General features: G+C 40.4%; 1 protein-coding gene across 1 annotated transcript in view; it reads left to right on the top strand.

The window, feature by feature from the left end:
* The first annotated feature begins 18,809 nt into the window (after positions 1 to 18,809).
* ACBD7 (acyl-CoA binding domain containing 7) overlaps positions 18,810 to 27,042 on the top strand; it is an 11,215-nt gene continuing 2,982 nt past the window's right edge. Inside the window, exons 1-2 of the mRNA XM_006894319.1 lie at positions 18,810 to 18,861; positions 19,190 to 19,200. Of these exons, the coding sequence (XP_006894381.1) occupies positions 18,810 to 18,861; positions 19,190 to 19,200 (63 nt within the window). The remainder of the gene's footprint in view (positions 18,862 to 19,189; positions 19,201 to 27,042) is intronic.

Raw genomic sequence — 27,042 nt, 5'->3', positions numbered from 1 at the left:
TTGGCACAGGACAGAGCGGAGTTTAGGGCTGTTGTACATAGGGTCGCTATGAGTTGCAAGCGACTCGACGGCACATAACAACAACAACAACAAGAAGAAAAGAAAAACAGAAGAAATCTTTGCTCCTGAGTGCTGCATAGTATTCCATCATGTGAATGATGGGTGTGCATTGTTTTAGCCATTTTTGAATGATCTTCAGCAGCATTTTGTTTGCATGTGATATCAATGATATTGTTTGATAGTTTCCACATTCAGTTGGATCACCTTTCTTGGGAATGGGAACAAGTATGGACTTCTTCCAATCTGTTGGCCAGACAGCTGTCCTCCTAATTTCCTGGTAATAAGTCAACTGGTATTCCATTGATCCCCAGGGCCTTATTTTTTGCCAATGCATTCAATGCAGCTTCTACTTCCTCTATTACCATCGGCTCCTGTTCATTTGGTACTTCCTGAAATTTTTCGGTGTCAATTCTTTTTTAAAAAATAATATTTTTTAATTGGTGTTTTAAAGAAAGTTTACATAAAACCTGGATTTCCATTCATTCATTGATACACATTTTCCTTTCTCTCCCACCCCACAGCCTACTTTACTATGCACCTCTTAATCTGGCCTGTTGTAATGAAAATAATACCTAATCATATATTTCTTTTAGACAATTCTTTCCATCATCACTTTCAATGCAGTGTTCGTTATTTATCCCCTCTTTTCTTAGTTTTCTCCCAATCTCATGTCAGTCCTATTTTGTAACAGTGGCAGTAAAGAGTTATTTGTCCTTTTGTGACTGAGATATTTCACTCAGCATAATGTCTTCCAGGGTTACCCATTTTGTATAATATGAATGCTTTGTTTTTCAGTGCAGCATAGTATTTCATTGTGTGAATATACCACATGTTCTCCATTCATTTGTTGGTGGACACTTGAATTGCTTCCATCTCTTTAATATTGTGAAAAATGAAGCAATAAACATGATGTGCATATATCTGTTTGGGTGGCAGTTGTGATTTCTTTAGGGTATATTCCCAGTTGTGGAATTGATGGGTCAAATTTTTGGGAAAGCACCATACTGCCTTCCATAGTAGTGACACCATTTTATACTCCCACCAACAGTGAATAAGGCTTCCAATTTCTCCACAACCTCTCCAGCATTTGTTGTTTACTGCTCAGTTAAATTTTGCTATTTTTAATGTTGTTACTAGGGTGAGATGATATAGTTGTTTTGATTTGCATCTCTCTTAGAGTTAGGGCTTTTGAACATTTCTTCATGAGTTTACTCACCATCTTAATGTCTTCTTTGGTGAAGTGTCTGCTCATATATCCTGAGTGCATTTTGTGATTGGGTTGTTTACCTTTATCTTGTTGGGGTGCTAGAGTATTCTATAAATTCTAGATATAAGTCCCTTATCGGACATGTCATTATCAAATATTTTTTCCCAGTCTGTGGCTTTACCTTTTACCCTGTTGGAAAGGTTTTTGTATGTGCAAATGGATTTGATTCTTAGAAGATCCCATTCATCTATTTTATACTCTCCTGGTTGTAGGAAAGTCTTTCTGATTTGATTTACTTGAAAGCTGGGTATAAACTGTTTGCGCATTTTGGATTTTGTTAACACCCAAGTTTAAGCTGATTAGCTATTTCTTTTTTTTTTTTATTAGCTATTTCTGATTTTGCTAACAACTGTTAGCTGGAAGCCTCTTGTTTAAACAATCAGGACCTAGTGTGTGGGCCTTTGTGTTTAAAAGTCCAGTTGAGCCCAAGGGCCTGGTGTTAATTGTGGTTTAGGAATTGACTGAAGGTAGATAGGTTAATTTCTGGGCTTTCAATTCTGTTCCATTAGTCTATGTGTTTGCCATTGTACCAGTACCACACTGTTTTGGTTGTGGCTGTGTAGTAGAATTTGAAATCAGGGAGTCCATGCCTCCCAGTTCATTTTTGTTTTTTCAAAAGTTTTTTGCTTATCTACAACCAGGGGAGGATAAAAGGGATGAATGGGACCTTCTAAGATTTAAATCCCTATGCACATCAAAAAACTTCTCCAGCAGGGTAAAAAGGGAAGCCACAGAGTGGGAAAAAATATTTGGTAATGACATGTCTGACAAGGGACTTATATCTAGAATTTATAAAATACTCGAGCACCACAACAAGATAAAGGTAAATAACCCAATTGAAAAATAGGCACAGGACATGAACAGACACTTTATCAAAGAAGACATTCAGATGGCTAACAAACACATGAAGAAATGTTCAAAATCCCTAGCTCTAAGAGAGATGCAAATCAAAACAACTATTGAGATATCATCTCACCCCAGTAAGAATAGCAAAATTTAACAGAACAGCAAACATCAAATGCTGGTGAGGTGGTGGAGAAAGTGGAACCCTTATTCACTGTTGGTGGGAGTTTAAAATGGTGCAGCCACTGTGGAAGGCAGTATGGTGCTTTCTCAAAAAGTTGCAAATAGAGATACAATTTGACCCAGCAATTCCTCTACTGGGAATTTACCCTAAAGAAACCATAACTGTCACCCAAGCAGATATATGCACACCCATGTTTATTGTGGCTTTGTTCGCAACAGCAAAGAGCTGAAAACAACCCAAAGTGTCCATCAACAAACGAACGGATAGAGAAGCTCTGGCATATTCACACAATGGAATACTATGCAGAAATTTTTAAAACCAAGGAGCTCATGAAATATGCAAAACGGATGACCCTAGAGGACTTTATTCTGAGTGAAATATCTCAGTCACAAAAGGACAAATGTCACATAGGGCTACTGTTGTAAAATTAGACATCAAGGTTGAGGGAAGACAGAAAAGGAGGGGAGGAATGATGTATATTGCATTGAAACAGATGAGGGAGAGAACTGTTTAAAAGAGATATATGAATGGGTATTCTTGTCCAGAATGAAGGCTGCATAGTGGAGTGAACTTGGGGAGGGGGTATTCCTTAACAGTGAAAGAGTTTTTCTTTTCAAGGATAAGAATGATTTGGGGGTGTGGGGGTGGGCAGGGAGAAAAGTGCAGCAATGAATGCCTCAAAATCCTAAGTCTCTGTAAACTTTCATTAAAATTAATAAATTAAAAAAGGGGGAAAACCCACAAAGAATAAACAAAACAAACAAACAAAAAAGTGCTCTGCTTGTGTGGAGTGTCTTTCCTTTCCAAATACAGTTTATTTGCCTTTTCTATCTCTCTGAAAAATGAGTTTGTTATCTATTTTGAGATTGCATTGAACATGTAGAATGGAAGCAGGCGTGGCATCCATTTCTGTAATAACTTGCCTCCGGAAACCGAATGAACCTGGAGAGAGGATGAAAGTCACACAATTGTTGAGGACTTTTGTTCACAGGGTCACTATGAGTTGCCTACGACTCAATGGCACTTAACAACACAACGACGTACTGGAGTCTTCCTATCTTTATTCCTCACTATATTGAGTTTTGGTGGCCTAACGGTAAAAAGTTGTGCTGCTGTCTCGAAGGCACATAGTTCAGATCCACCATCTGTTCCATGAGAGAAGGATGGACATCTCCTCCTGTGCAATTAACAGTCTCTGAAAACCCACTGGAGGGTCAGCTATGGTTCAGTTCCAACACAACAGTAATAATCAATGAATAAGGGACATTTTCCCATTGTTTCTCGCAGTAGCGATTTCTACTTTTCTTTATAAAGATCTTTCGTGTCTCTAGTTTAGTCCCAAGTATCTCAATTAATTGATTAATTGACCTCAAGTATCAATTTGTGGTTGGCTATTGTAAATGCTGTTGTTTTCTTAGTTTCCTCTGTTACTGAAGATGAATATCACAGAATTTTATATATTGATCATATATCCCACAACTCTACTGAATTGGTATACTAGGCCTTATAGTTTTTTTCCATTTAGTCCTTGGAATTTTCTGTGTACACAATCATATAATCTGCATATAGTGACAGTGTTACCACCTCTTTTTCAATCTGGATGCCTCTTATTTCCTTCTTTTGTAATATTGCCCCAACAAGTATTTTCAATACAGTAATCTTTTCCATAACTTGCTAGACATCTGAGTGATGACAGAAGACTTGATGCATTTGAATTGTGGTGTCAGAAGAGTGTCTCATGGACTGCAAAAGAATTAAAAAATATGTCTTGGAGAAAGTATAGCTAGAGTGGTCCTTTAAGGCAAGGATGACAAAGCTTCATCTCACATACTTTGAGCAGGCTGTTAGGAGGGGCTATTCCTTGCAAAAGGACATCATGGTTGGAAAGGTGGTGGGTCAGGGAGAGAAGAAAAGACCCTCAATGAGATGAATTGACATAGTGAATTCAGCAAAGGGTTCAAGTATGTCAGAGTTGATGAGGATGGCACTGAACAAGACAGGATTAAATCTGTTGTTCATTGAGTCTTACTAGACTTGAAAGCACCTAACAGCAGCAATGTTGTTGTTATGTGCTGTTGAATCACTGAGACTCATAGCGACCCTATGGACAACTGCTCTGAATCCTGCTTATCTTGAGCCAACCTCATTGTCTCTGACACACCTACCCCCATTACTCCAGTCACTGAAACAATCTATCTCATCCACAGTTTCCTGCCTTGTGCTGTCCTTCCACCCTCCCAAGCCTGATGTCGCTCTCCAAGGACTGGCTCCTCCTGGCAACATACCCAAAGTATGTCAGACAGAGCTTCAAAATCCTTGCCTCCAAGGAGCAGGCTGGTTTCACCCTCTCTAGTATGAACCTATTTGTTTTCCTAGCAGTCCATGGTATATATTCTTCTCCAGCACCACAACTCAAAGGCATCAATTCTTCTAATAATCCCTTGTCATTGTCTAGCTTTCTGATGCATAGCAAGAAATTGGGAAGACCATAGCCTGGATCAGGCACCCCTTAGTCTCTAGACTGATATCGTTGCTCTTCAGTCCTTTGGAGAGGTCTCACAGCAGATTTTCCCAAGGCAATTTGTCTTTTGATTTCCTAGCTGCTGGAACCAAGAGTGTTGATTATGGAGCCAAGCAAACTAAAGCTATTAATAATCTCAATCTCTTCTTCACCGTCTACCATGATGTTTTTAATCAGCCCAGTGGTGAGAATTGTTGTTTTCTTAATAGCAAGCTTCAATTCATATTGAAGGGTGCAGTCCTTGACCTTCTGCAGCAAATGCCTCAGGTCCTTCTCACTTTCAGCAAGCAAGACTGTATCATCTGCATAACACAGGTTGTTTATGAGTCTTCCTCCAATCCTGAAGCCACATTCCTTCTCATAGAGTCCAGCCTCCCAGATGATCTGCTCTGCATATAATTGAAAAGGTATGGAGATAGGATGCCTTTCTGGTGTACATCTTTCCTGATCCTGAACCATACAGTGTTTCCTTGCTCTGTTTTGATAAAGGCTTCCTGGTCCAAGTATACGTTTTGCATTAGCACAATCAAGTGTTCTGGGATTTCCGTTCTTCTCCGAGTTAGCCCCAGTTTGTTGAGACCCACACAGTCAAATAACTTTGCATATGTTGTTGTTGTTGTTGTTATGTGCCGTCGAGTCGCCTGCGACTCATAGCGACCCTATGTACAACACCCCTAAACTCCGTTCTGTCCTCTGCCAATCGCACCGTCTCTGACACTCCCATCCCAATTATCCCAGTCACTGAATCAATCCACCTCATAGAGGGCCTTCCTCTCCTGCGCTGTCCCTCCACCCTCCCAAACATGATGTCCCTCTCCAAGGACTGGTCTCTCCTCACTACATGTCCAAAGTAAGTTAGACGGAGCCTCAGAATCCTTGCCTCCAAGGAGCCACCCGGTTTGACTGTAAAATAAACTCAAGGGTATTAAATTGTGGGAATGACATAGGATGGGGACAAGGTTCAGATCTTGTTGTTCATGGGGTAGCTGTAAGTTTTAGTCAGTTTGATGACACCTAACAACAACATCAGCAAAAACGTTTGTCTCAGAAGTGCAACCAGAGTACTCCTTTGAGGCAAGATTGGCAAAACTTCCTCTCACATACTTGGGGCATATGGTCAGGAGAGAGAAAGACATCATACTGAAAAAGACAGATGGTCAGTGAAAGACCCTTAGTGAGATGGATGAATGGACTTGAACATGACAAAAATTTGAGAATGACTAGATGGCCTAGTGGCAAGAAGGTGCATTGTAATCCCAAAGGCACATGGTTCAAATCCACCAGCTGCTCCGTGGGAGAAAGATGGGTCGTCTCCTCCCATTCAATTAACTACCTCTGAAAACCTGATGGAGGGTCAGCAATGGATTGGTTTTCAATCAACAGCATAGAACAACAAGAACCATGTGCTGTTGAGTCAAGTATGACTCAAAGTGACCTCTTGTCCTATCCTGTGCTATCTTCATCATCTCTGATACAGTCAAACCCACTGCTACCATCAGAGTGTCACTAACTCATTGAAGGTCTTCCTCTCTTTTCCTTAACTTTCCAAGTATGATCAATATGCTTGGCCAAATGGTGTAAGAAGATGCTGAGCCATCCTTGCCTCCAAACAGCAGTCTGGCCACACTTTCTCCAAAGACATAACTATTCTTTGGCCAGTCCATGGGATATTCAGGACTCTTTTCCAATATCACAACTCAAAGGCATCAGTTATTTTTCTGCCATCCTTATTCACTGTCCCACCCTCAGATGCATAGCAAGTGATAGGAAAAGACCATGGCCTGAATTAGGCAAACCTTATTCTTTAAACTGACATCATTACTGCTCAGTACTTTGGAGACGCCCCTGGTAGCAGGCTTTCCCATTGCAGCACGTCGCTTCAGATCTTTTCCCCCCCTGGGGTTGCTATGAGTCCTACTTGACTCGGGAGCACCTAACAACACTACCAGTTACTGAGTAGAGAGCAAAACTCCAGGCTCTGTCTCACTGCACCTGACTACTCAGTGACCCTACAGAGCAGAGCACAACTGCCTCCACAGGGTTTCTGAGATTGCCACAGCTCTCTCCCCCAGAGCAGTGGCTGGGTTGGGACCACCAGGCTTTCTGTAATAAACCAGGTATAACCATATGAGCCCCACTGAATCTGTTTTAAATTGTTCGGTTCTTTGAGTCCAGAAGTCTAGGAATTACTACACTGCACTGTCCCTTGCTTTGAGCCACTGAAAGAATCTACACAGAAGAACACACAGATCTTCACCCTCCTCTGTGTTGTTATCTCACTACCTTTGTACCTAATATGGTAATTAAACATGTGAATTCCAGATTCTCTTTCCCTTTATTCCATTCTGCCTTGCCTTGTGTGTGTGAGTGTAGGTAGACAGCATTGGGTCAAATCTTGGCTCTGTCATTGGATGCCTGCCCCAGTCTCAGGTTCAGTGGTAGATTGAATGAAGCCCTGAGATTATACTAGATGTTGATACAACTAAGGCCACATTTTCAGAGCTATCCCATAGCGTGTCTTAAGTTGACATTATTACAAAAGCAGTTGTCACACCTCTTCTGAGTATAGCAGCTGAGGGGTCCAAACCTCTTACCTTTCAGTTAGCATCTGAGTACTTAGCTACAACAATACTAGGGCTCCTTCCAGGAAGATGACCAGCTTTTGTCACATGGTTCTACAGATAGCCTGCCTGGGCTAAAATCCCAACCTCACCATGGATGAGTCATGTAATCCTACTCAAGTTGTTATTGTTGCTGTTAAGTGCTGTCAAATAAATGACAGCTCATAGGGATTCTATGAATAATGGATCTGAACCTGCCCAATCCTGTGCCATCCTTATCGTCTCTGACATACTGGAGCCCATTGTTACAGTCACTGTGATAATCCATCTCATTGAGGGTCTTCTTTGCTGACCTTCCAGCTTTACAAGCATGATGCCTTTTTCCAAGGACTGGCCCCTCCTAACAAGATGTGCAAATTAAGTGAGACCGTTTCGCTCTCTTGCCTCCAAGAAGCACCTGGATGCACTTTTCCAAGATGCACTGGTTTTTCCTGTTGTCAGTCAATGGATATTCAGCAATCTTCTCCAACATCACAACTCAAAGACAGTGATTTTTTCCCTCTGTCATCCTTATTCATTGTCTGACTTTCAGCTGCATAGCACATAATTGAAAAGATTAGGGTTTGAATCAGGTGCACCTAGTCTACAAACTAACATCCTTGGTCTTCAGCTCTTTGGAAAGGTCTCTGTCAGTAGATTTTCTCAAAGCAAGTAGATTTCCTCACTGCTGGGCCCTAGGGTGTTGATTGTGTATCTAAGCAAGTTTAAATCATTAACAATTTATATCTCCATCTATCGTAATGTTGTCTATTGGCCCAGTGGTCAGGATTTTCATTTTCTTTTTTTTTATTCTTTCATGATTTATATTTTATTGGTTGTTTTAAGGGCCAGTACAGAGACATTATGAACAACCTGTACACAATCCATAATGCATGTACCAAAAATCTAAAATGTCATGTAGTTATAATTCTTTTCTAAATTCCAGTGACCTTCCAGCTTTAAATTTGGAGGAAAGTTTTCATACAGAAGAAAATAAGTACCAATATCTTCAATTGTTGATAAACTGTCACATCATTAAGTCCTACTAATTGACAGTTTGGGAGGGTTGAGGGACAACGCAGGAGGGGAAGACCCTCTATGAGATGGATTGATTCGGTGACTGGGGTAATCGGGATGGGTGTGTCAGAGGCGGTGCGGGTGGCGCAGGATAGAGCAGGGTTTAGGGCTGTTGTGCATAGGGTCGCTATGAGTCGGAAACGACTCGACGGCACATAACAACAACAACAAATTCACAATTTACTATCACACACACTACACATTCAAATTTTCAACCGTTCACAACACACAACAAAGTTACTAGGAAAACTGGACTACCAAGACCAAAGATGTTACAGAATCCACATAGTTCTGAAAAGGAGAAAGCCATGAAGAGGGAGTGGTTATGTTTAAGAAGAATTTTACTAAACAATGTTCTAACTTATGTATCTAAAAAACATGGAAAATAGACTTAATTTAAAATGTTCAAGTCATAAATGCATGACTATGACTCCAAATTGTCATTAAGTATACTATGTATTATGGGATATAAAAACTGTCCCTTTCCCCATGGAATGTTACCCTGACATCCGAAGCTCCCCCACAATTTTAACATCCCACATTTTCTGGTTGTACCAAAAAATAAACAACCAGCAAATGATCTCACCTCTTGAAAAAACGCATTTACACTTAAAAATGGGATGAAGTGGGATTTCCTTCTTCTTAAAAATGTTTCTAGAGCTACTAAAAAAACTTGCATTTACAAAATGCTTGATAAAACTATTCCTCCGGATTGTACAAGAAAGGAGCTACAGGGACCACTGATAAGACATGGTAGACAAATATTAATCAGACGTGGCTTCTTTTTCTTCTTCTTCATCAGAGGCTGGACTCTCTTCGTTTTTAGTTTCTCCATTTTCTGCAGGTAAATCTTTAGTTTCTTGGTTAGCCACTTCATCCTGTTTTCCCTTTGCTCCCCTTTTCCATTTTATTTGCACTTTTTTTGTCAGAAGACTTCTCCTTTCCTGTTGCCTTTTTGGGCTTCGTTTCCACTTTTGCAGGCGGCTTAGCTGACAGCCTCGCTGATCTCTTGGACTCCTCCTTCACCGCACCCTCTTGGGCATGTTGGCGGCAGGGAGGGCTCGTGCCGGGTGCCTGTGGGCCGCGGCGCGCACAGAGCCTTTGCGAAGCTGGCTTGCTCCGGCACTGCCTCTCTGCCCGCCGCCGTGCTGCTGGGACCCGCGGCGGGGGGTGGGGGGGGTGTGGGAGAACCCAGGATTTTCGTTTTCTTGATGTTGAGCTGTAATCCATGTTGAAGGCTGTAGTTTTCAATTCTTTGCAGCAAGCTTTTCAATTCCTCCTTGTTTTTCAGTAAGCAAGATTGTGTTATCTGCATAATGTTGTTGATGAGCCTTCCTCTGATAATGATGTCACGTTCCTCTTCATAGAGTCCAGTTTCTCAAAGGATTTGTTCTGCATATAGATTGAATAGGTATGGAGAAAGGATAAAACTCTGACACACATCTTTCCTGATTTTAAGGCACCGCTATGTTCCTTTGCTTTGTTCATACAATAGCTTCTTGGTCTAAGTATAGGTTTCACATGGGTACAATTAAGTGTTCTGGAATTCCCATTCTTCTCAAAGTTAGCATACTTTGTTATGATTCACACAGTCAAAAGCCTTTGGATAGTCAATAAAGCACAAATAGACCTCCTTCTAATATTCTCTGCTTTCAACTAAGATCCATCTGACGTTAGCAATGAGATCCCTTATGCCACAGCTTCTAAATCTAGCCTGAATTTCTCATAATTCTTTGCCTTGTACTATTATAGCATTTTAAAATAATCTTCAACAAGATTGTCCATGAATGTAATATTAATGATTAATGAATCACCTTTTTTAGGAATGGGAACAGATGTGGATCTTTTCCGGTCATTTGACCAGGTAGCTGAGCTGTCCTCCAAATTTCCTGGCATAGCTTGATGAGCACGCCCAAGGCATATCAGTTAGTATCTCATTGATTATTGGGGCTTTCTCTTTTGCTAATGCCTTCAATGCAGTTTAAACTTCTTTCATCACCATTGGTTCATACGCTACTTCCTGAAATTGTTGTGTGCCTGTCAATTCTTTTTGGCATGTGACTCAATGTACGCCTTCTATCTTCTTTTGATGCTTTCTGGATCATTCAAGATTTTGCCCATGACGTCCTTCAGTATTGCAACTTGAACTTTAGTTTATTTTTTGTTCTTTCAGCTTGAGAAATGCCAAACGAGTTCTTCCCTTTTTGTTTTCCAGCTCTAGCTCTTTGCACATTCCTTCACATTACTTTGCTTTGTCGTCTTGTGCTGTCCTTTGAAATCTTCTGTAAATTTCTTTTTCTTCAGCAATTCTTCCCTTTGTTTCATTAATGAACAAAAAGGCCAGATGAGTTGTGGATGAATTAAAGGAAATGATCCATTAGGAAAGCAAAAGATCATTACTGAGACATAGGAGGAAGAAAAGACCTAAATGGACAGCAGAAGAGACTCTCAATATTGCTCTAGACTGTTGGGGCAAGTTAATTAATCTTTGTGAAATGATAAAACTAGTACTCCTTGTGAGACAGAAGAGAGAATATAAGATCCTGGAAAATAATTTTGACCCATGTTGTTGCTATGTGCCATCGAGTCACCTGTCACTCTTAGTGACCCTATGCACGATAGCTCTGAAACCTGCCTTATCTTGAGTTAATCTCATGAGCTCCAACACACCTATCCCCATTACCCTAGGTGCTGTGTCGATCCATCTCATCCAGAGTCTTCCACTCTTGTGCTGTCCCAAGCATGATTGATGTCCTTCTAAGGACTGGTCCCTCTTGATCACATGCCCAAAGGATGTGAAATGGAGCTACAAAATCCTTGCTTCCAAGGAGAAACTTGGTTTCACTTTCTCAAAGACAGACCTGTTTGTTCTCTTGGCAGTCCATGGTATGTTCAACACTCTTCTCCAGCGCCACAACGTAAAGGTATCGATTCTTCTTCTGTCATCCTTAGTCATTATCCAGTCTGACACATAGTGCACACTTAATGAATGTAACTGTGATGCTGAATCTTTGAAAAATTTCCTCAATAAAAAAAATCACTATTGCTTCCTGTTTGTGTTAAGACTAACAATAAAATTTACTAAAGTGAGCAGTTAGTGATTCTTCTCTCTCCCATTTTATAGCACACAAACACAATAACAAAAAGGTCTGGTTTTGTTTTACATTCTCCTACAGTTCAATAATCACAAAACATATCTTCTTTCCGTGTTCTCTTATGATTTATTTTACATTTATATGTGTTTTTACATTACTAATATAAAGCTTGGGTCATTTATCTTTCTATATAGCATTTTCTATGATTCTCATACATAATCTTTAAAAGATAACTTGAACAATTATTTCAGCATTCTGTATTGAATGATCAATTTTTACCTTTAATATCAGTTCTTACCATTGTTTCAACCTGGAAAACCTCAGTTTAGAGCTGTGGGATTGGAGAAGAGCACTGAACATCACATGGACAGCCAGGAGAACACACAGATATGTCTTGGGGAGGATGCAGCCAGTGTGCTCTTTGGAGGCAAGAATGATGAGACTTTGCCTCACATCCTTTAGACATGTTGCTAGGAGGGGTCATTCCTTGGAGAGAGACATGATGCTTTAAAGGGTGGAGGGTCGATGAAGGAGAGGAAGACCCTCTACCGGGTGGATTGACATGGTAACTCCCTCAATAGGCTCTTATGTGTCAGAAAGTGTGAGGATGGCACAAGATAGAACAAGGTTCAGATCTTTTGTTCATAGGGTCGCTATGAGTAATACTCGACTCAACAACACCTAACAACCACCAACCCCCGCCCCCCCCCATTGTTTAAACATGAAAAATTCTCAGTTTAGGCTTTGTTTTCTTTGGTATTAGTTCTCTTAATAATTGTTCAATTGGACTATTATTAGCTTTATATGCTTTCTGGGCTATAACGGTGGTCTAAGATACTTCCTGGGTGGTGAGTTATGTCACTGACTATAAGGTTTCATGAAATAAGTTCAAGTTGCAATAAGAAAACTTAGCAGAAGAAGAAACCACCAGGTTCTTCTTTCCATTTTTGTGCATTCTGATCTTTGTTATGTGTATAAGTGTTTGAAATGAGGCTTGGTGACATAGTAAGTAGCACTTGGCTACTAATAAAAAAGTTGGCAGTTCAAACCTACCAGATATCCCACAGGGGAAAGTTATGATAACCAGCTTCCATAAAGAGTAAACTGTGGAGCTGATGGTGGGTTCAAACTGCCAACCTTTTAGCTAGTTTAACCCACTCCACCATTAGGACTCCTCTGTAAGGAATTGTTATTGTTGTTGTGTACCAAAGAGCCGACCCAAAGCTGACCCTCCAGTGGGTTTACTGAGTCAGCCATAAGGAATAAAGCCTTGGAAACCCCACTGGACAGTTCTAATCCTTGGAGAAGGAGATGAGGCTGGGAAGGGTAGAGGGTCGGTGAAGGAGGGGAAGACTTTCAGTCAGGGAGATTGACACAGTGACAGCTGCAAATGGGTCTTGTGTGTGAGGAAGTGTGAGGATGGTGCAGGACAGCACAGGGTCAGACCTTTTGTTCACAGGGTTGCTATGATTCACACTCAACTTGACAGCATCTGACAATAACAGCAACAAAGCCATATTGAAGTCTTTGATATTCTGCTTCAAGTACTTCTAGAATTATCATATAACTCATAAATCTTAGCTCTAAGGATATGTCCAAAAGAAATGATAAAAGGAATAGAAACTTGTATGCCAAGGTCACCGCAACATTGTTCATTTTCCAAAAGATGGAAAAGACAAATGTCTCTCAACAGATAAATGAATAAACAAAATGTTGTATGTCCATAAACATGTTTGTCCTGGAGATGGTGAAACCAGGCTGCTCCTTGGAGGTAAGGATTCTGAAGATTCATCTGACATACTTTGGACATGTTGCCAGGACAGACCAGTCCTTGGAGAGGGACATCATGCTTGGGAGGGTGGAGGGACAGCACAGGAGAGGAAGACCCCGGATGAGATGGATTGACTCAGTGATTAAGGTAATGGGGGTAGGTGTGTCAGAGACAGTGAGGTTGGCTCAGGATAGAGCAAGGTTCAGAGCTGTTGTACATACAGTTGCTATCAGTCACAAGCGACTAGACGGCACATTAAAACAACATAAAGTGGAATAAAGGAGGTCTAGTTTCCTAGTGGCAAGAAGCTACGCTTCAATCCTGAAAGCAAGCAGTTCAAATCCACCAACTGCTTCACAGGAGAATTCCTCCTATACAATTAACTGCCTCTGAAAACCCTCTGGAGAGTCAGTTAAGGGTCTGCTCCAACTCAGTGGTACACAGTGGGATTTCAAAGGCTGTAAAATCACATAGGAAGAGATTGCTCTTCTTTCTCCCGAGGAGCAGCTGGTGAATTCGAACTACTCACCTTTAGACTGGCAGCGCAACTCCTTACCCAAATGGCCGTCAGAGCACCTAACAGTGATATCACAAACCAAAAAGAAGAATCTATTTAAGAATAGGTAGGCAATTGCAAAAGAATAGGCAATTACTCATAAACATAAGTGGGGAAAAAAGTCAGAAATATTAGCAAATAGAATCAATAAGTTAATTCTATAAAAGAAAAAATAAAAGTATTCTATTGAGACTAAGTTAGATTAATGAAGAATGCAAGATCTGATTAACAAGTTGAAATAAATTAATGTGTCATTCTTTTAAAAGAGTAAAAGAACAAAAAACCATATGATCCTCATAATACAGTAAACCTATTGCCATCCAGTTGTTTTTGACTCATAGAGACTGGTTTCCCAGGCCGTAAATCTTTATAGGAGGAGACAGCCCATCTTTCTCCTGAGGACTGCCTAGTGTATTAAAACCACTGGCCTTTGGGCTAGCAGCTGGATACATTATGAATTATGTTACCTGGGATCCTTGGTCCTCTTAATACGAAGAAAGCTTTGGATAATGTTTAATTCATGATCCCTGCTGACTGCTGATACTTTCTATTTTATTTAATTTATTTCATTTGTAAGATACTTGCCCTATCTGCTATCTCATGATGTGAAAAATATCTGCTATACTATGTGCAACAAGGCCATAGGATATCTACATTATGAACTTTTAGAAGATAACCTAGATTATTATTCTCCAAGGTGGTTTCACAAATTTGCATCACCAGCAGTGTGTAGGATTTCCTGTTGATTCACAGATAGCTAACAATTAGGGTACAAAGAGACAAATAGAGCTAAGTTGAGATCCCAGAAATAGATTAATGAATTGAAATCAAGAGTGTGGCAAAGGCCTTCAAAGGTAAAGGTAATATTCTGTTTTGTGTTTTTAAATTAATTTTAATAAGCATTTACAGAGATTTTTAATTTCCATACATATATTGTTGCATTTTAATATTCTGCTTCTTAAACTGGGTGGCAGGTTCGCTTTTAAAATACACATACACATATACATATTCATACTAAATTAACAAGGAGCCTTGGTGACACATTGAGTAAGTGCTGTACTGTTAACTAAAGAGTTGACAGTTGTTTGTTTTTTGTTTTTCCCCTCTGGTTCTTCTTTGGGAGCTCTAGTGGCCTAGAGTGGCAAGAAGCTGCATTGCAATCCTGAAGGCACAGGGTTCGAAACCACGCCTTGGTGACACATTGAGTAAGTGCTGTACTGTTAACTAAAGAGTTGACAGTTGTTTGTTTTTTGTTTTTCTCCTCTGGTTCTTCTTTGGGAGCTCTAGTGGCCTAGAGTGGCAAGAAGCTGCATTGCAATCCTGAAGGCACAGGGTTCGAAACCACCAGCTACTTCACAACCACCAGCTGCTCCGCAGAAAAAGGATGCACAATCTCCTCCTGTGTGATTAACTGCCTCTGAAAATGCACCAGAGAGTCAGCTCGTTGGGTCTGTTCCGACTCAACGGTACATAGCAAATAACAACAATAGCTTGTTGAACTGTAGATCTACCCAGTGGCTTTACAAAAGAACAATCTACTTCCAAAAAGAAAACCTCTTGGGCAGTTCTCCTCTGTCACATGCAGTTGCTATGTGCTGAAAAATCAATCATACCTAACAAAACATTCTGAATGCATATGTATATAATCAACATTTAATAAAATAATAAAAACTAAAACTCCATTGTCTATCCAAATTAACAACCTAAAGGCGCGTTATCAAGAGGGACTGATCCTTAGAAAAAGACATCATGTTTGGAAAGGTGAAGAGTCAGAGGAAGAGAGGAAGACTCCAACACATGGACACAGTGGCAGGAACAATGGGTTTGAGCATGTCAGAGATTGTGAGGATGGTTCAAGATAGAGCAAAGTTCAGATCTGTGGTTCACAGGATCGCTATGACTCGAAGTCTACAGATGGCCCATAACAACAGCCACAACCTAAATGTTTCACTGAATGATCACTGAACCGAGTATATTATTAACGTACTGGTGACATAGTCCACTTTGTGTTCCTCTGCTACTTAAAGGCCACCAATTCTCTGTGGTTCCAATAAAGGAGGGGCTTTGAAGGAGAAAGGTTGCTCCCAGTAAGATTTACATACAGCCTTGGAAACTCCACAAAGGATCCTTATGATTTGGAATAGACTTGATGGGAATGAGTCTGCCTTTTTGTTTTTGTAACACATTTTTATCAATAGGACAAGAATAGCCGTGTCTTATTATTATAGCCATGTCCTATTGATTATTCTTTTCCCTTGTTCTTTGAAATAAGACAACAATGACTTTGACTTTGAACAGAAGTCTCAAAAAGACATTCTAGACTTCAAGAATAAAACAGAACATCATGTGTTACATCCCCCTACTTCTGATTTCTTATCATCTAAATGTCCCAATGTCTTAACTAGAGATAAAGCCCAGCATGGACCTCAGTGCATTTCTGGATGCAGCTACTTCTGGACCAACAGAGAAGTACCCACCACTCTGAAGATGCCATTTTGTCTGTATATTTCCCATTGTCTAGAAGTAGTAAAATCTTTGCCAGCACAATTTTTCTAATGTTTGCCTTCTCATTTTTACTTGCCCTTTACTATGGTTAACATTGAGAAGAATGAGAATTCCAGAACATTTAATTGTGCTCATGTGAAACCTATTCCTAGACTAAGATGCTGTTGTCTGAACAAAGCAAGGGAACACTACATGGTTTTAAATCAGGAAAGGTGTACATCAGGATTGTATCCTTTCTCCATATCTATTCAATCTGTATGCTGAGCAAATCATTTGAGAAGATGGAGTTTATGACGAATGCGGCAGCAGGACTGGAAAAAGGCTCATCAACAATCTGTGCTATGTAGCTGACACACCTTGCTTGCTGAAAGTGAGGAGGACTTGAAACATTTAGAGGATCAAACACTGTACTTTTCTATATGGATTGCATCTCCACATTAAGAAGACAAAAATCCTCACCACTGAACTGATAGGCTACATCATGATAGATGGAGAAATGGCTGAATTTGTCAATGATTTAATTTTGTTTGGGTTTACAATCCTTGGTACCAGCAGTCAGGAGATCAAGAAACATATTGCACTGGGCAAATCCACTGTCAGGGATCTCTTCCAATTACTGAGGAGCAATGATGTCAGTTTGAAGACTAAGGTGCACTTGATTTAGGCACTTGTTATACATCTGAGAACTGAACCGTGAATGAGGATAGCGGAAGAATAATCAATGCCTTTGGACTGTGGTGTAGGAGACAAGCACTGAATATTTCATGAATTGCCAAAAAAAGAAATGTGTCTTAGAAAAAGTGCAGCCAAACTGCTTCTTGGAGCAAGGATGGAAAAACTTCCTCTCTCATATTTTCTGCCTGTTGCCAGGAGAGGCTATTCCTTGAAGAAGGATGTCATGCTTGGATAGGTAGCATGGTCAGCAAAATAAATCCAAAATGAGATGAATTGACACAGTGACTACAGCAATGAGCTTACGTATGTCAGCCAGAAATTATGAGGATGGCACAGGATAGGACAGGGTTCAGAGCAACTCAGTGGCACCTAATAACAACAACAACAGCTTTACTTAGATATTCGTTCCTGTCACCAAAAAATATTTCCAAGGAAGAAAAAAAACTAAAAAGAAAAACTAGCAAGGTTTGTTTGTTTGTTTGTTTTAATGTAGCTTTAGGCAAAAGTAAGCTGAACATTTTCAGAGCCTTTCTTCTGTCATTATACATTCAAAGTGAGTGATATTTCCCCCCAACATTTCCCCCGGTCGCTTTTCTCCACAAAGGCTATTTGAGAGTCTCGGAAATGAACTCTCATAACCAAGAAATCCAGTTCCTTTCTCTTAAAAGTTAATAAATGGCATTCTTTGTGTCCACAGACTTGTAGTGATGTTGGGTTTGTTCCACTGGAGATTTAGGTCAAACGGAACAGGCTTTGTACTCCTGCGCTATTACCCTAGTTCCAGCAAATTAAGATAGTTGGGGAGAACGTGTTCAGAATCTAAGTGTTTTCCTTTATAAAGAAAAGAACCAAACCACAAGGCTTTTCTCATTCATGATGAACAGTGCCTAAGGACGGGGCTATTCTATGTATTGAGATGTCTGAATAAATCAACTTATTTTCGAGGAATTATGGAAAGGAGAGGAATATATATGAGAGGAATCCCAAGTGGGGTCGTTGCTCTCTGGAGACTTCCCTGGCTTTCCTGCAAACAACCTCTTGAGAAAGAATTAGAAGAGCGAGCCAAGAGCGGAGAGGAACTCATTTAAATTCTTTTCTCTTTGCCTTCCCAGTAGCAAACAGCAAGAAAGCAAGAAAACTCTCCTTTCCCCAGGAGAGAGAAGAGGCGGGGCTGTTTGCACCATAGATGCCTCACTCAGCCTGGGCTCCTGAGTCCACGGCCAATAGGATCCAAGCGAGCCCGAACCGTGGCCAATCAGAGACGGTCAGCCGCTGACAACCCCACCCCCACTCCAGCGCTTTAAGAAGTAGCGGCTAGGCATCCTGGGAGGAGAGCGCAGCGCGGAGTGGAGACGCTACCTACCACTATGTCCCTGCAGGTAACAGGGAGGGTGGGGGCGCCACCCACACGAAAGCCTGCAAGGCAGAGGCGATGGTCTACACGAGCTGGGACAGGTGATCGATCACCCCAGAGGGTGGGCACAGGGCGAGCAAGCCTGGGCGCATTATTGATTTCAGCACTTCTGAGCTCCTCAGAGTGGTCGCCTCTCCATGCAGAGCAGACTGGACGGTGACCAAGAAGAAACTCCTAACTTGTCCCCTTACTGCAAATTTAGACCTCTTCTGTGCTATCTGTTGAGGAGCCAGCGCTCCCGATGGCAACTCTTCTGGACCCCAGGGATTGGCAAACCTACCGCGAGCGGAAAAGTAGGTGTAAACCCTCGGGAGGGTAGCGCAGGGTTGCATCTGCACTTCTTGGAGAGGGAGGTGGGGACAGTGGAGGTCCCCTGGGAGGAAGGAAGACCTGTGTCTTCATTGTATGTCCAGAAAATCCATGGACAAGTGAACAGCAAAGATTTGTAAAATTCTGATTTAAAAAATATAGCTTTCTAAAAAAAAAAAAATATAGCTTTCTGAGAATATAAAAATAAGTATGCTCAGCGAGGGAAAATATGGAAAACTGAACAAATAGAAAGTAAAGTAGAACTACCAGGAATTAGATAATCTGAAGATAACCCCCTGTTAATATTTGTAGGTTGCTGTGAGGTACTTGCAGAGCACAACACAACAAAACTGCCTGATCCTGCTACCATCACAATTTCTGCTCTACTTACGCCATTGTTCGAATCACTATGCCAGTCCATCTAATTGAGGATCATCCTCTCTTTCGCTGACCCTCTATTTTTCAAAGCATGATGACCGTCTCTAGGGACTGACCATTTCTGATAATGTGTCCAAAGTATATGAGACAAGTCTCACCATCCTGGCAGCTAAGGAGCACTCTGCCTGTATATCTTCCAAGGCAGATTTGTTCCTTTGAAAGTTCATGGTATATTCAGTTCTCTTAACACCACAATTCAAAAGGCATTGACTTTTATTTTCCTTATTACTGTCCAATTTTAATATGCATATGATCTTTTTTCTTTATATTGAGGGGTAATCCATGCTGAGGGCAATAGTTTTTGACCTTCAGTAAGTATTTTAAGATCCTTCACTTTCAGCAAATATCTGGGAGTCTGAGTTTGGGGATGTGCATATGTATGTGCACACCATTATGCTCTGATGTGTGTACCATGTCTTTGTTCCTGGACTTAACACTACATTGTAAGCATTTTCTCATGACTACACATCTTTCTAAAATGTGACTCTTTTAAAAAAACATTAAGATTTTATGGATGAGCAAGGCCACCTTGCTTAAGCATTTCTTCAAGCAGTATGTTTGTTATCTTGGTTAAGGTCTGTATACACAGAGTCAGCTGACCTCAAAACCCTTCTTTGTGACTTAGTTATATAACCTCTCCATCTTAGTTTCCATGTCTCAGAATGAAGGAGATACTGTTAAGATTAAGTAAAATGGAAAAATTGAGTATTTAAAATAGTACCAAACCTGTAGTTAAGTGTCCATTAAGGAAAATTGTCATTGACAATTGAGGAAATTTAATTGATTCACTTACACATGACTTATTTAATTCATCTTGCTCTTTTCTCCCATATAATAAAAAGTTTCAATATAAAAATTTTCTTCCAATGAGAAAATCTGAATGTTTCCCTTTAAGATTCTTCCTGGTATTTCTCACTCACTCACTCGCTGACTGCTGTGAGTTGGAATGGACTCATCATCAGTGAGCCTCTAAAGCTGTAGATTGCATGGAGGAAGTTGGCCATTTTTCCTCTCTAAGCCTCTGGTGGAATTGAATCGCAGGAGAGACACAATCTTTGGCTTAGCAGTTCAACTGTCTGTGAATTAGGCCACTAGAGAACCTTAACTATTTATACAGGCTTTAAAAATGTTTACAATCAGGATATTAAACTTGAGGAACATCAAAGGAAAGTAATGTATGTTAAGGAACCTCAGTGACAATCAGTATATAATGTTACTTATTAACAATCCATTTAAGTACTTGGAATGTTGGGAAACAACATTTTAAGAAGGCAACAACCAATTACTGTCTAAGTTATATTTAAATTCATCCTTCTTTATAACGTCACTGGTATCTTCTGTAATTATATTGGATCTATGTTTCATCAGGATGCTCTCAATGGTTCACTTAGGATAAGTGGAAGGAAAGGCAATTCATGCAGCGTTGTTATTTTTCTCTTGATACTATAATAATACTGACAGACTATAATAGAGCTAACACTATATATAGGATTCCTATTCAAGTGTAATCTTCAAATTATATTTTAAAAGAACAATATGTTTAATTCCTCCACAAAGCTTTTAGGAGATCTAGTTAACAGTCATTTAAACTGGACATATTTTTTCTTTGCTAGATGATAATGCTAAAAAGGAGGCTGCTTCTTTTAAAATAAAAATGTATCCTTTTGAGTCTAAAGGATTCATGATTTTACAATTGGCAAATAACTCCCACCCTCAGATTTAGATAGTTTAAGGAATTGCTCTGTTGATTACAATTAAGAGTTTATACTCTTCCTAGTTCAGTTCCTCAATGGGAAGAGTTGTTCCAAAAGGCATTGCCAGTCCCGTGTATCTAGGATATTTATGCTCTGTAAATGTAGAAAGTAAAGTTAGATTTATGTGTGAATCAGCCTCAGAAGCCATCTTCAGTTACAGTGAAATTGGAAAGCAAATGGACAAAGAAGGCAGAATAGTCCTTGTTACGGATTGAATTGTGTTCTGAAAAGATGTTTTGAATATTGTTAACTTCTGCGCTTGTGGTCAGCCATGAGCCCATTTGGAAAGGGATTGCCTTTGTATGTTAATGAGGCAGTTATAGGCTGTATCTTCCCCTCCTTTTTAAAAATTGGTTTGCATGCAAGAATTCATTTACATTGTGTTCCGCTCATGTGTATTGTGCTTTATACAATCTTTCATCTACTTTGTTTGTGTTTCATACCATGAACACTGGCTCTTTAGTCAATCTATGTTGGGTACCCTCAGGTTGACTCTGACTCATAAAAACCCTATTTGCCCTGTTCTGTATCATCCTCACATTGTGTCTATCCATTTCCTGTATGTCTTTCTCTTTTTTTTGACCCTCCACCTTTCCCAGCATGATGCCTCTTCCAAGAACTGACCCCTCCTGACAACATGCCCAAAGTATGTGAGATGAAGTTTCACCATCCTTCCTCCAGGACAGGCTTGCTTGTTCTTTTGGCAGTTCATGGGATATTCAGTACTCTTCTCCAGCACTACAATTCAAAGTCGTCTTCAATTTTTGCAAGCAAGGTTGTGTCATCTGCATAGCACTGGCTGTTGATGAATCTTTTGCAATATTGATACCACTATATTCTTTTTATAGTTCAGCTTTTTGCTCAGCACACAAATGAAATAGATATGGTGAAAGAATAAAATGCCCAAACAGGGGGGGTGGGGGGGGCGGGCGGGAAGAAGGGTGCAACAATGAATGAATGGAATTCCAAAATCTCTGTAGATGTTCATTGGAATGAAAAATAAATTAAAAAAAAAGAATAAAATGCCAACACATACATTCCCCCCCCCCTTGAGTTTATGCCATGTAGTAGCTCCTTGTTCTGTTTAAACAACTGCTTTTTGGTTCACATACAGGTTCCACATGAGCACAATTAACTGTGCTGGGAATTCTATTTTTAATTTTGTCTGTAATTGGTCATAAATCATGCAGTGAGATGCCTTTGGTTTTGGTTCTGTTTTGTTTTTAGTGAGATGCCTTTGTACAGTCAATAAAACATCATTCTGATATTCTCTGCTTTCAGAGAATATTCATCTGACTTCAGCAAGGATAGTCCTTGTTCTTCAACTTCTTATGAATCCAGTTTGAATTTCTGGCCATTCTTTGTCCGTATATTGCTATAATGCCAAGCTCCTAAATTTTGGGGCCCCTTTTTACAATCTTAAGCACCATGTTTTCAGGGGTAGTTGCTTCCACATCCTCACCTCCGATAGAGACTCAAGACCACTCAGTCAAGGCACAAGGAGTATCTATTGGCCAACCTCATATCCAGGGTGATACAAGCAAGCAGCTTATAAAAGGAGGTTGAGGTGGAGTGCTTTATAAGCAGTTTGTAAAAGGGAAGTACACTTAGCAGGGGCTTTTCACAAAAGCAGGGCATTTAACAGTTCCCAGAATAATTTCAATCATTGCTATGGTTGCCAGGTACAAGGGAACAGAGAGGGTGCCAGATATAATGGAGCACCTTAAAGGTACTTAAAATGATGAATTAGTTGGATACATGTGATGCGTTCTAGGAGACCAGAGGCCAGAGCGGATGGAACCAAATAAAAAAATGTTTACTTTCTTGATTGTATCTGATCCTAATGCTATCCCTTTGAGACTGGTAGGTATTTTACTTGCACGAAGTCCTATAGAAGTGTGCCTTAGAGCTAGATTTCAAGCCCTAGCATTCCGACACAAAGCCTATGAGCTCTCCACAACTGTACACCAGTGTCATTATGGAAAAGGCCTCAGACAGGCCCTTTGTACATCTGAACAACCCCTTAAAGCAGAAGTTGGAATCCGGAAGGTATCAGGCATGAGGAAAGTGTGTGCTGAGCAAAAAAGAACAATCCCGGGCTCTCCTCCACAACAGGCTATCTTACCTTCAGGAGAAGCAGCACAGGAACCCCTCAAATTGTGTTTGAAACTCTTATCAGGGTGAGCTGCTTCTGTGGATAGTGTCCAAGGCTTTCAGCAAACTTTCTGTGTCTCCATATCCTCCCAAAAGTGAAGCACAATGTTCCAGAAACGCCTTCCTGATGGCCAGGGACCTCTCATGATTTTTAAAGTAAGGATTCTAATGAAGCCATAGCTTACTAAAATGAGTAGAATTGCTACCATTGGAAAATAACAGGAGGCTTTATAGTCTGCAGGACACTGGAGAAGTGAGATGTGCCTGGAGGAAGTGAACACTACACCTCTCTCCACCATCCCCCTCCCTCATCCTCTCTTCATTGTCATGCCCTGTCTTGCCCTTAGGAAGCCCTGTACTCTAATATAATTTTTTTCTTATTTATAAATAGAACATTTGTGCATTATAGAAAATTTGGAACATATGGAAAGGATTTAAAAATCAGAAAGCTTATCAACAGAACTTATCAGAACTTACACTTTTTGCATATTTCTTTAGTCTTTAATTTTTGCTACACAGTTTACAAAAATAAGCATTAAAAACAAGTTTGTAATTTTTGTTAAATCACTAACCCAAAGAATTTTTTTTTGCAAAGACTCTTTTAATGCCCTGCTTCATAGTAATTTCCTGCCCCCAGGATTATTTTTTTAAAAGCCTGTTAATAAAAAGAAGAAATAGAATATAATGTTGTTTGTTGTTGTTGATTGCTGTCTAGTGCAACTCATAGTGACCCTATGATCAAACGACCTGACAAAGTTCATAGAGTTTCCAGAGGCATATTCTTTAGGAAGTGGATGTCACTCCTGCAATAGAAAATGTAATTTGTCATAACAGTAAAAATAGAAAGAAAAGTAATAGCCAACCTTTATTGATTACTCACCATGTTTCAGGCACTGTTTTAAGCACATTAGGTGCATGAACTTTAAAAAATTCTCCCAATGACTTTATGTGTCATTACTGTTGTTATATTTCAGGTGAAAAAAAACAGAACAGAGTGGTTAAGTAACTTGCTCTAGATCACACAGTTCTTCAGTTGTGAAGTCATAACAATCCAGCTCCGGGGACACTGTTCCTGTGACTTTATGTACAGTGTAGCTGATACTTGCTAGAAAAACATTCAGAAAAATAAGGCACTGGCTGGGCTCATCCTTTGTCACGTGTGCCCATGATCTCAGATCCTGCAGGAGCAGATTATGGGGCTGAGTCATTTTCAAGGTTATTTAGGTAGGCAATGACTCTGGTCTCCAATTTCCAGGTGATTTTTTGATTCAGCACAAAACAACTGTTCTGCTTTTTTATGTCCTGTCTTATCTTGCCGTTGGGGCTGGATAGAAATTTTATCCACCTATTTCACTGAGATCACCAGGGTTCTGATGTTACAATAAGGCTATCTCCTTTCTCTATGAGGTCTTTGAGTCAGGATTTAAAGGAGCCTTCTGGAACTGGAGAAAGAAATATGATGGGGTAGAAGGAGGATGCTTTATTTAACTTTTCTTTTTTGATACCTAGGCTATTGACACTCTTGTTTATCTTCTGCTTAGATGAATAATGCAATGGAATATTCATTTATCAAAAAGAAAGAAAATATTAGAAATATTCTACCAAGGAATTTAATTACAAAATCCCTTTTTATAATATTGTTATTATAATATTGTTGATTGCCTTCGAGTCGAGCACGACTCATAGCACCCCTATGAACAAAAGGTCCGAAGCCCCTCTACAGCTATCAACATTTATCAAAGTCCATAGGGTCTCCGGAGGCATGTTGTTTAGGAAGTGGATTCCACTCCTGCATGTTGTTGTTGTTGTTATGTGCTGTCGAGTTGCTTGTGACTCACAGCGACCCTATGTACAACAGCCGTAAACCCTGCTCTATCCTGTGCCAGTCTCACTGCCTCTGACACACCCATCCCGATTACCCCAGTCACTGAATCAATCCATCTCATAGAGGATCTTCCCCTTCTGCGTCATCCCTCCACACTCCCAAGCATGATGTCCCCCTCCAAGGACCTCTCCCTCCTTACAACATGTCCAAAGTATGTCAGACAAGTATGCGGAGGATCGCTAGGGGATAGTGAGCCCTGAGCTGAGACCCCCCAACCAGTGTAGGGTGTGTAGAGAGGGAGGCAGGGCAGGGTTTTGGGGTTAAGTTTATAACAAGGAGAATAAGCTTTACTACTCAGCCCAATTGCGTACAGAAATTTTATTTCTTTTTACCTCCCTGCTATTCAGTAGACTGTTTAGCAGACCTTTGTCAGAGAGGACAGCATTCATTGCTTTTGACCCTGTAGTGGATTAAATTTTATCTACCCCAAAATATGGGTCAGCTTGACTAAGTCCAGATTCTCAGTGGCTTGGCAGTTATGTAATAACACAGTAGTTAGGAAATGACCCCCTTCTGCCCACAGTGATGTGATAAGCCAGTTGGCTGTAAAAGGATTCAGGGCAAGATAAGGATGCAGGGGCCCTTAGTCTCATCACAGCCCTGCGTGAAAGGGACACCTACTACCACTAAGCTCTGTCTCATATACTTTGGGCACGTGGCCAGGAGGGACCGGTCCTTAGAGAAGGACATCATGCTTGAAAGAGTGGAGGAGAGCACAGGAGAGGAACCCCCTGATGAGATGGATTTACACAGTAACTGGGTTAAATAGGAGTAGGTTTGTCAGAGACAGTGAGACTGGATCAGGATAGGGCAGGGTACGTTGTACATAGGGTCACAATGAGTCACCGGTGACTCGATGGCACATAACAACGACTACCACCAAGAAGAAAGAGCTAGGAGTGAAGCCGACTCTTTGTGTCCAAGTACCTACACTGGGAACCTCCTAGCTCCAGGAAGGACTGATGCCAGGCCACCTGGAGGTCTCCAAAGCATGCAGGTCTATAGACACTTGAAGGAGACGAGGAGGTTCCTTCTGAATTGGGAGCCAACACGGAGACAAAAGTCTTCGCTTAGAGCTGCCTCCTCCAATTTGGACATCTAGCCTCTCCAGCTGTGAAAGAACACATTTCTGTGGTATCTCTGTTATAGCAGCTGGGTAACAAAAACATGGCCTCTAAGCAGAGGGCAGCTCACAGCAACAATATTTGCAGACAAAATTTCAAGGACGCTATTTGACTAAGCAGCTACTCTTTTTCTGGAAATCAGTTGGAATAAATCTTATCATTTTTGGTTTGGGAGTGCCTAGGTCATCAGGTCTGTCTTCTGGGTAGACCTGAACCTCCAGCCTTCAGGTTAGCAGTCAAGTGTGTTAACTATTAACTTGATGTTGCGGAATGTGGACAGGTAGGTCCTGGAAATGAATGCCTCATCAAAAGAAATGGACTGGCTGCAAAATTCATTTAGTAAAAAGTGGATTTGGGAAGAGAAGGAAGTGACACTGAGGCTGAACGAGAAAGCAAAGCGACTTTGAATGCAATGCCTTTTTCCTTTTCTTTTTTTTAAAGCATGCATATCTTTATATAAATTTTCAGCATTCAGAACTTTTAGTTCCTCATTATGCCTGTGTTTTATGTAAATATGAGGGGAGGTGTGTGCAAACCAAAATAAGTCGGGGTATTTGGAGAAGCCAGAGGAAGAATAATCCATTTCCAGTTGAAACTTTCCCCCATTCTCTGAGTCACCTTTCCTTTTTAAAAAATTAAATGTATGTGTGTGTGTGTGCAGGAAATGGGAAGGATCTTTTGTGAAAAACAATGTATTTAAACTTTGTAAATAAATCAGTATTAAATTTAAAAAAAGAAGTCTATAGGTAGTCTGGACCAGGGAAACAGCCACTGTCAAAGAATGAGAACAACTCCCCATGTTACCCTGCT

Source organism: Elephantulus edwardii, unplaced genomic scaffold, assembly GCF_000299155.1.
Source record: "Elephantulus edwardii isolate Elephantulus edwardi_28Jun2011 unplaced genomic scaffold, EleEdw1.0 scaffold00139, whole genome shotgun sequence".
Taxonomy (NCBI): Eukaryota; Metazoa; Chordata; class Mammalia; order Macroscelidea; family Macroscelididae; genus Elephantulus; species Elephantulus edwardii.
The sequence above is the reverse complement of the archived record's forward strand: the minus strand, read 5'-3'. Positions and strand labels throughout refer to the sequence as shown.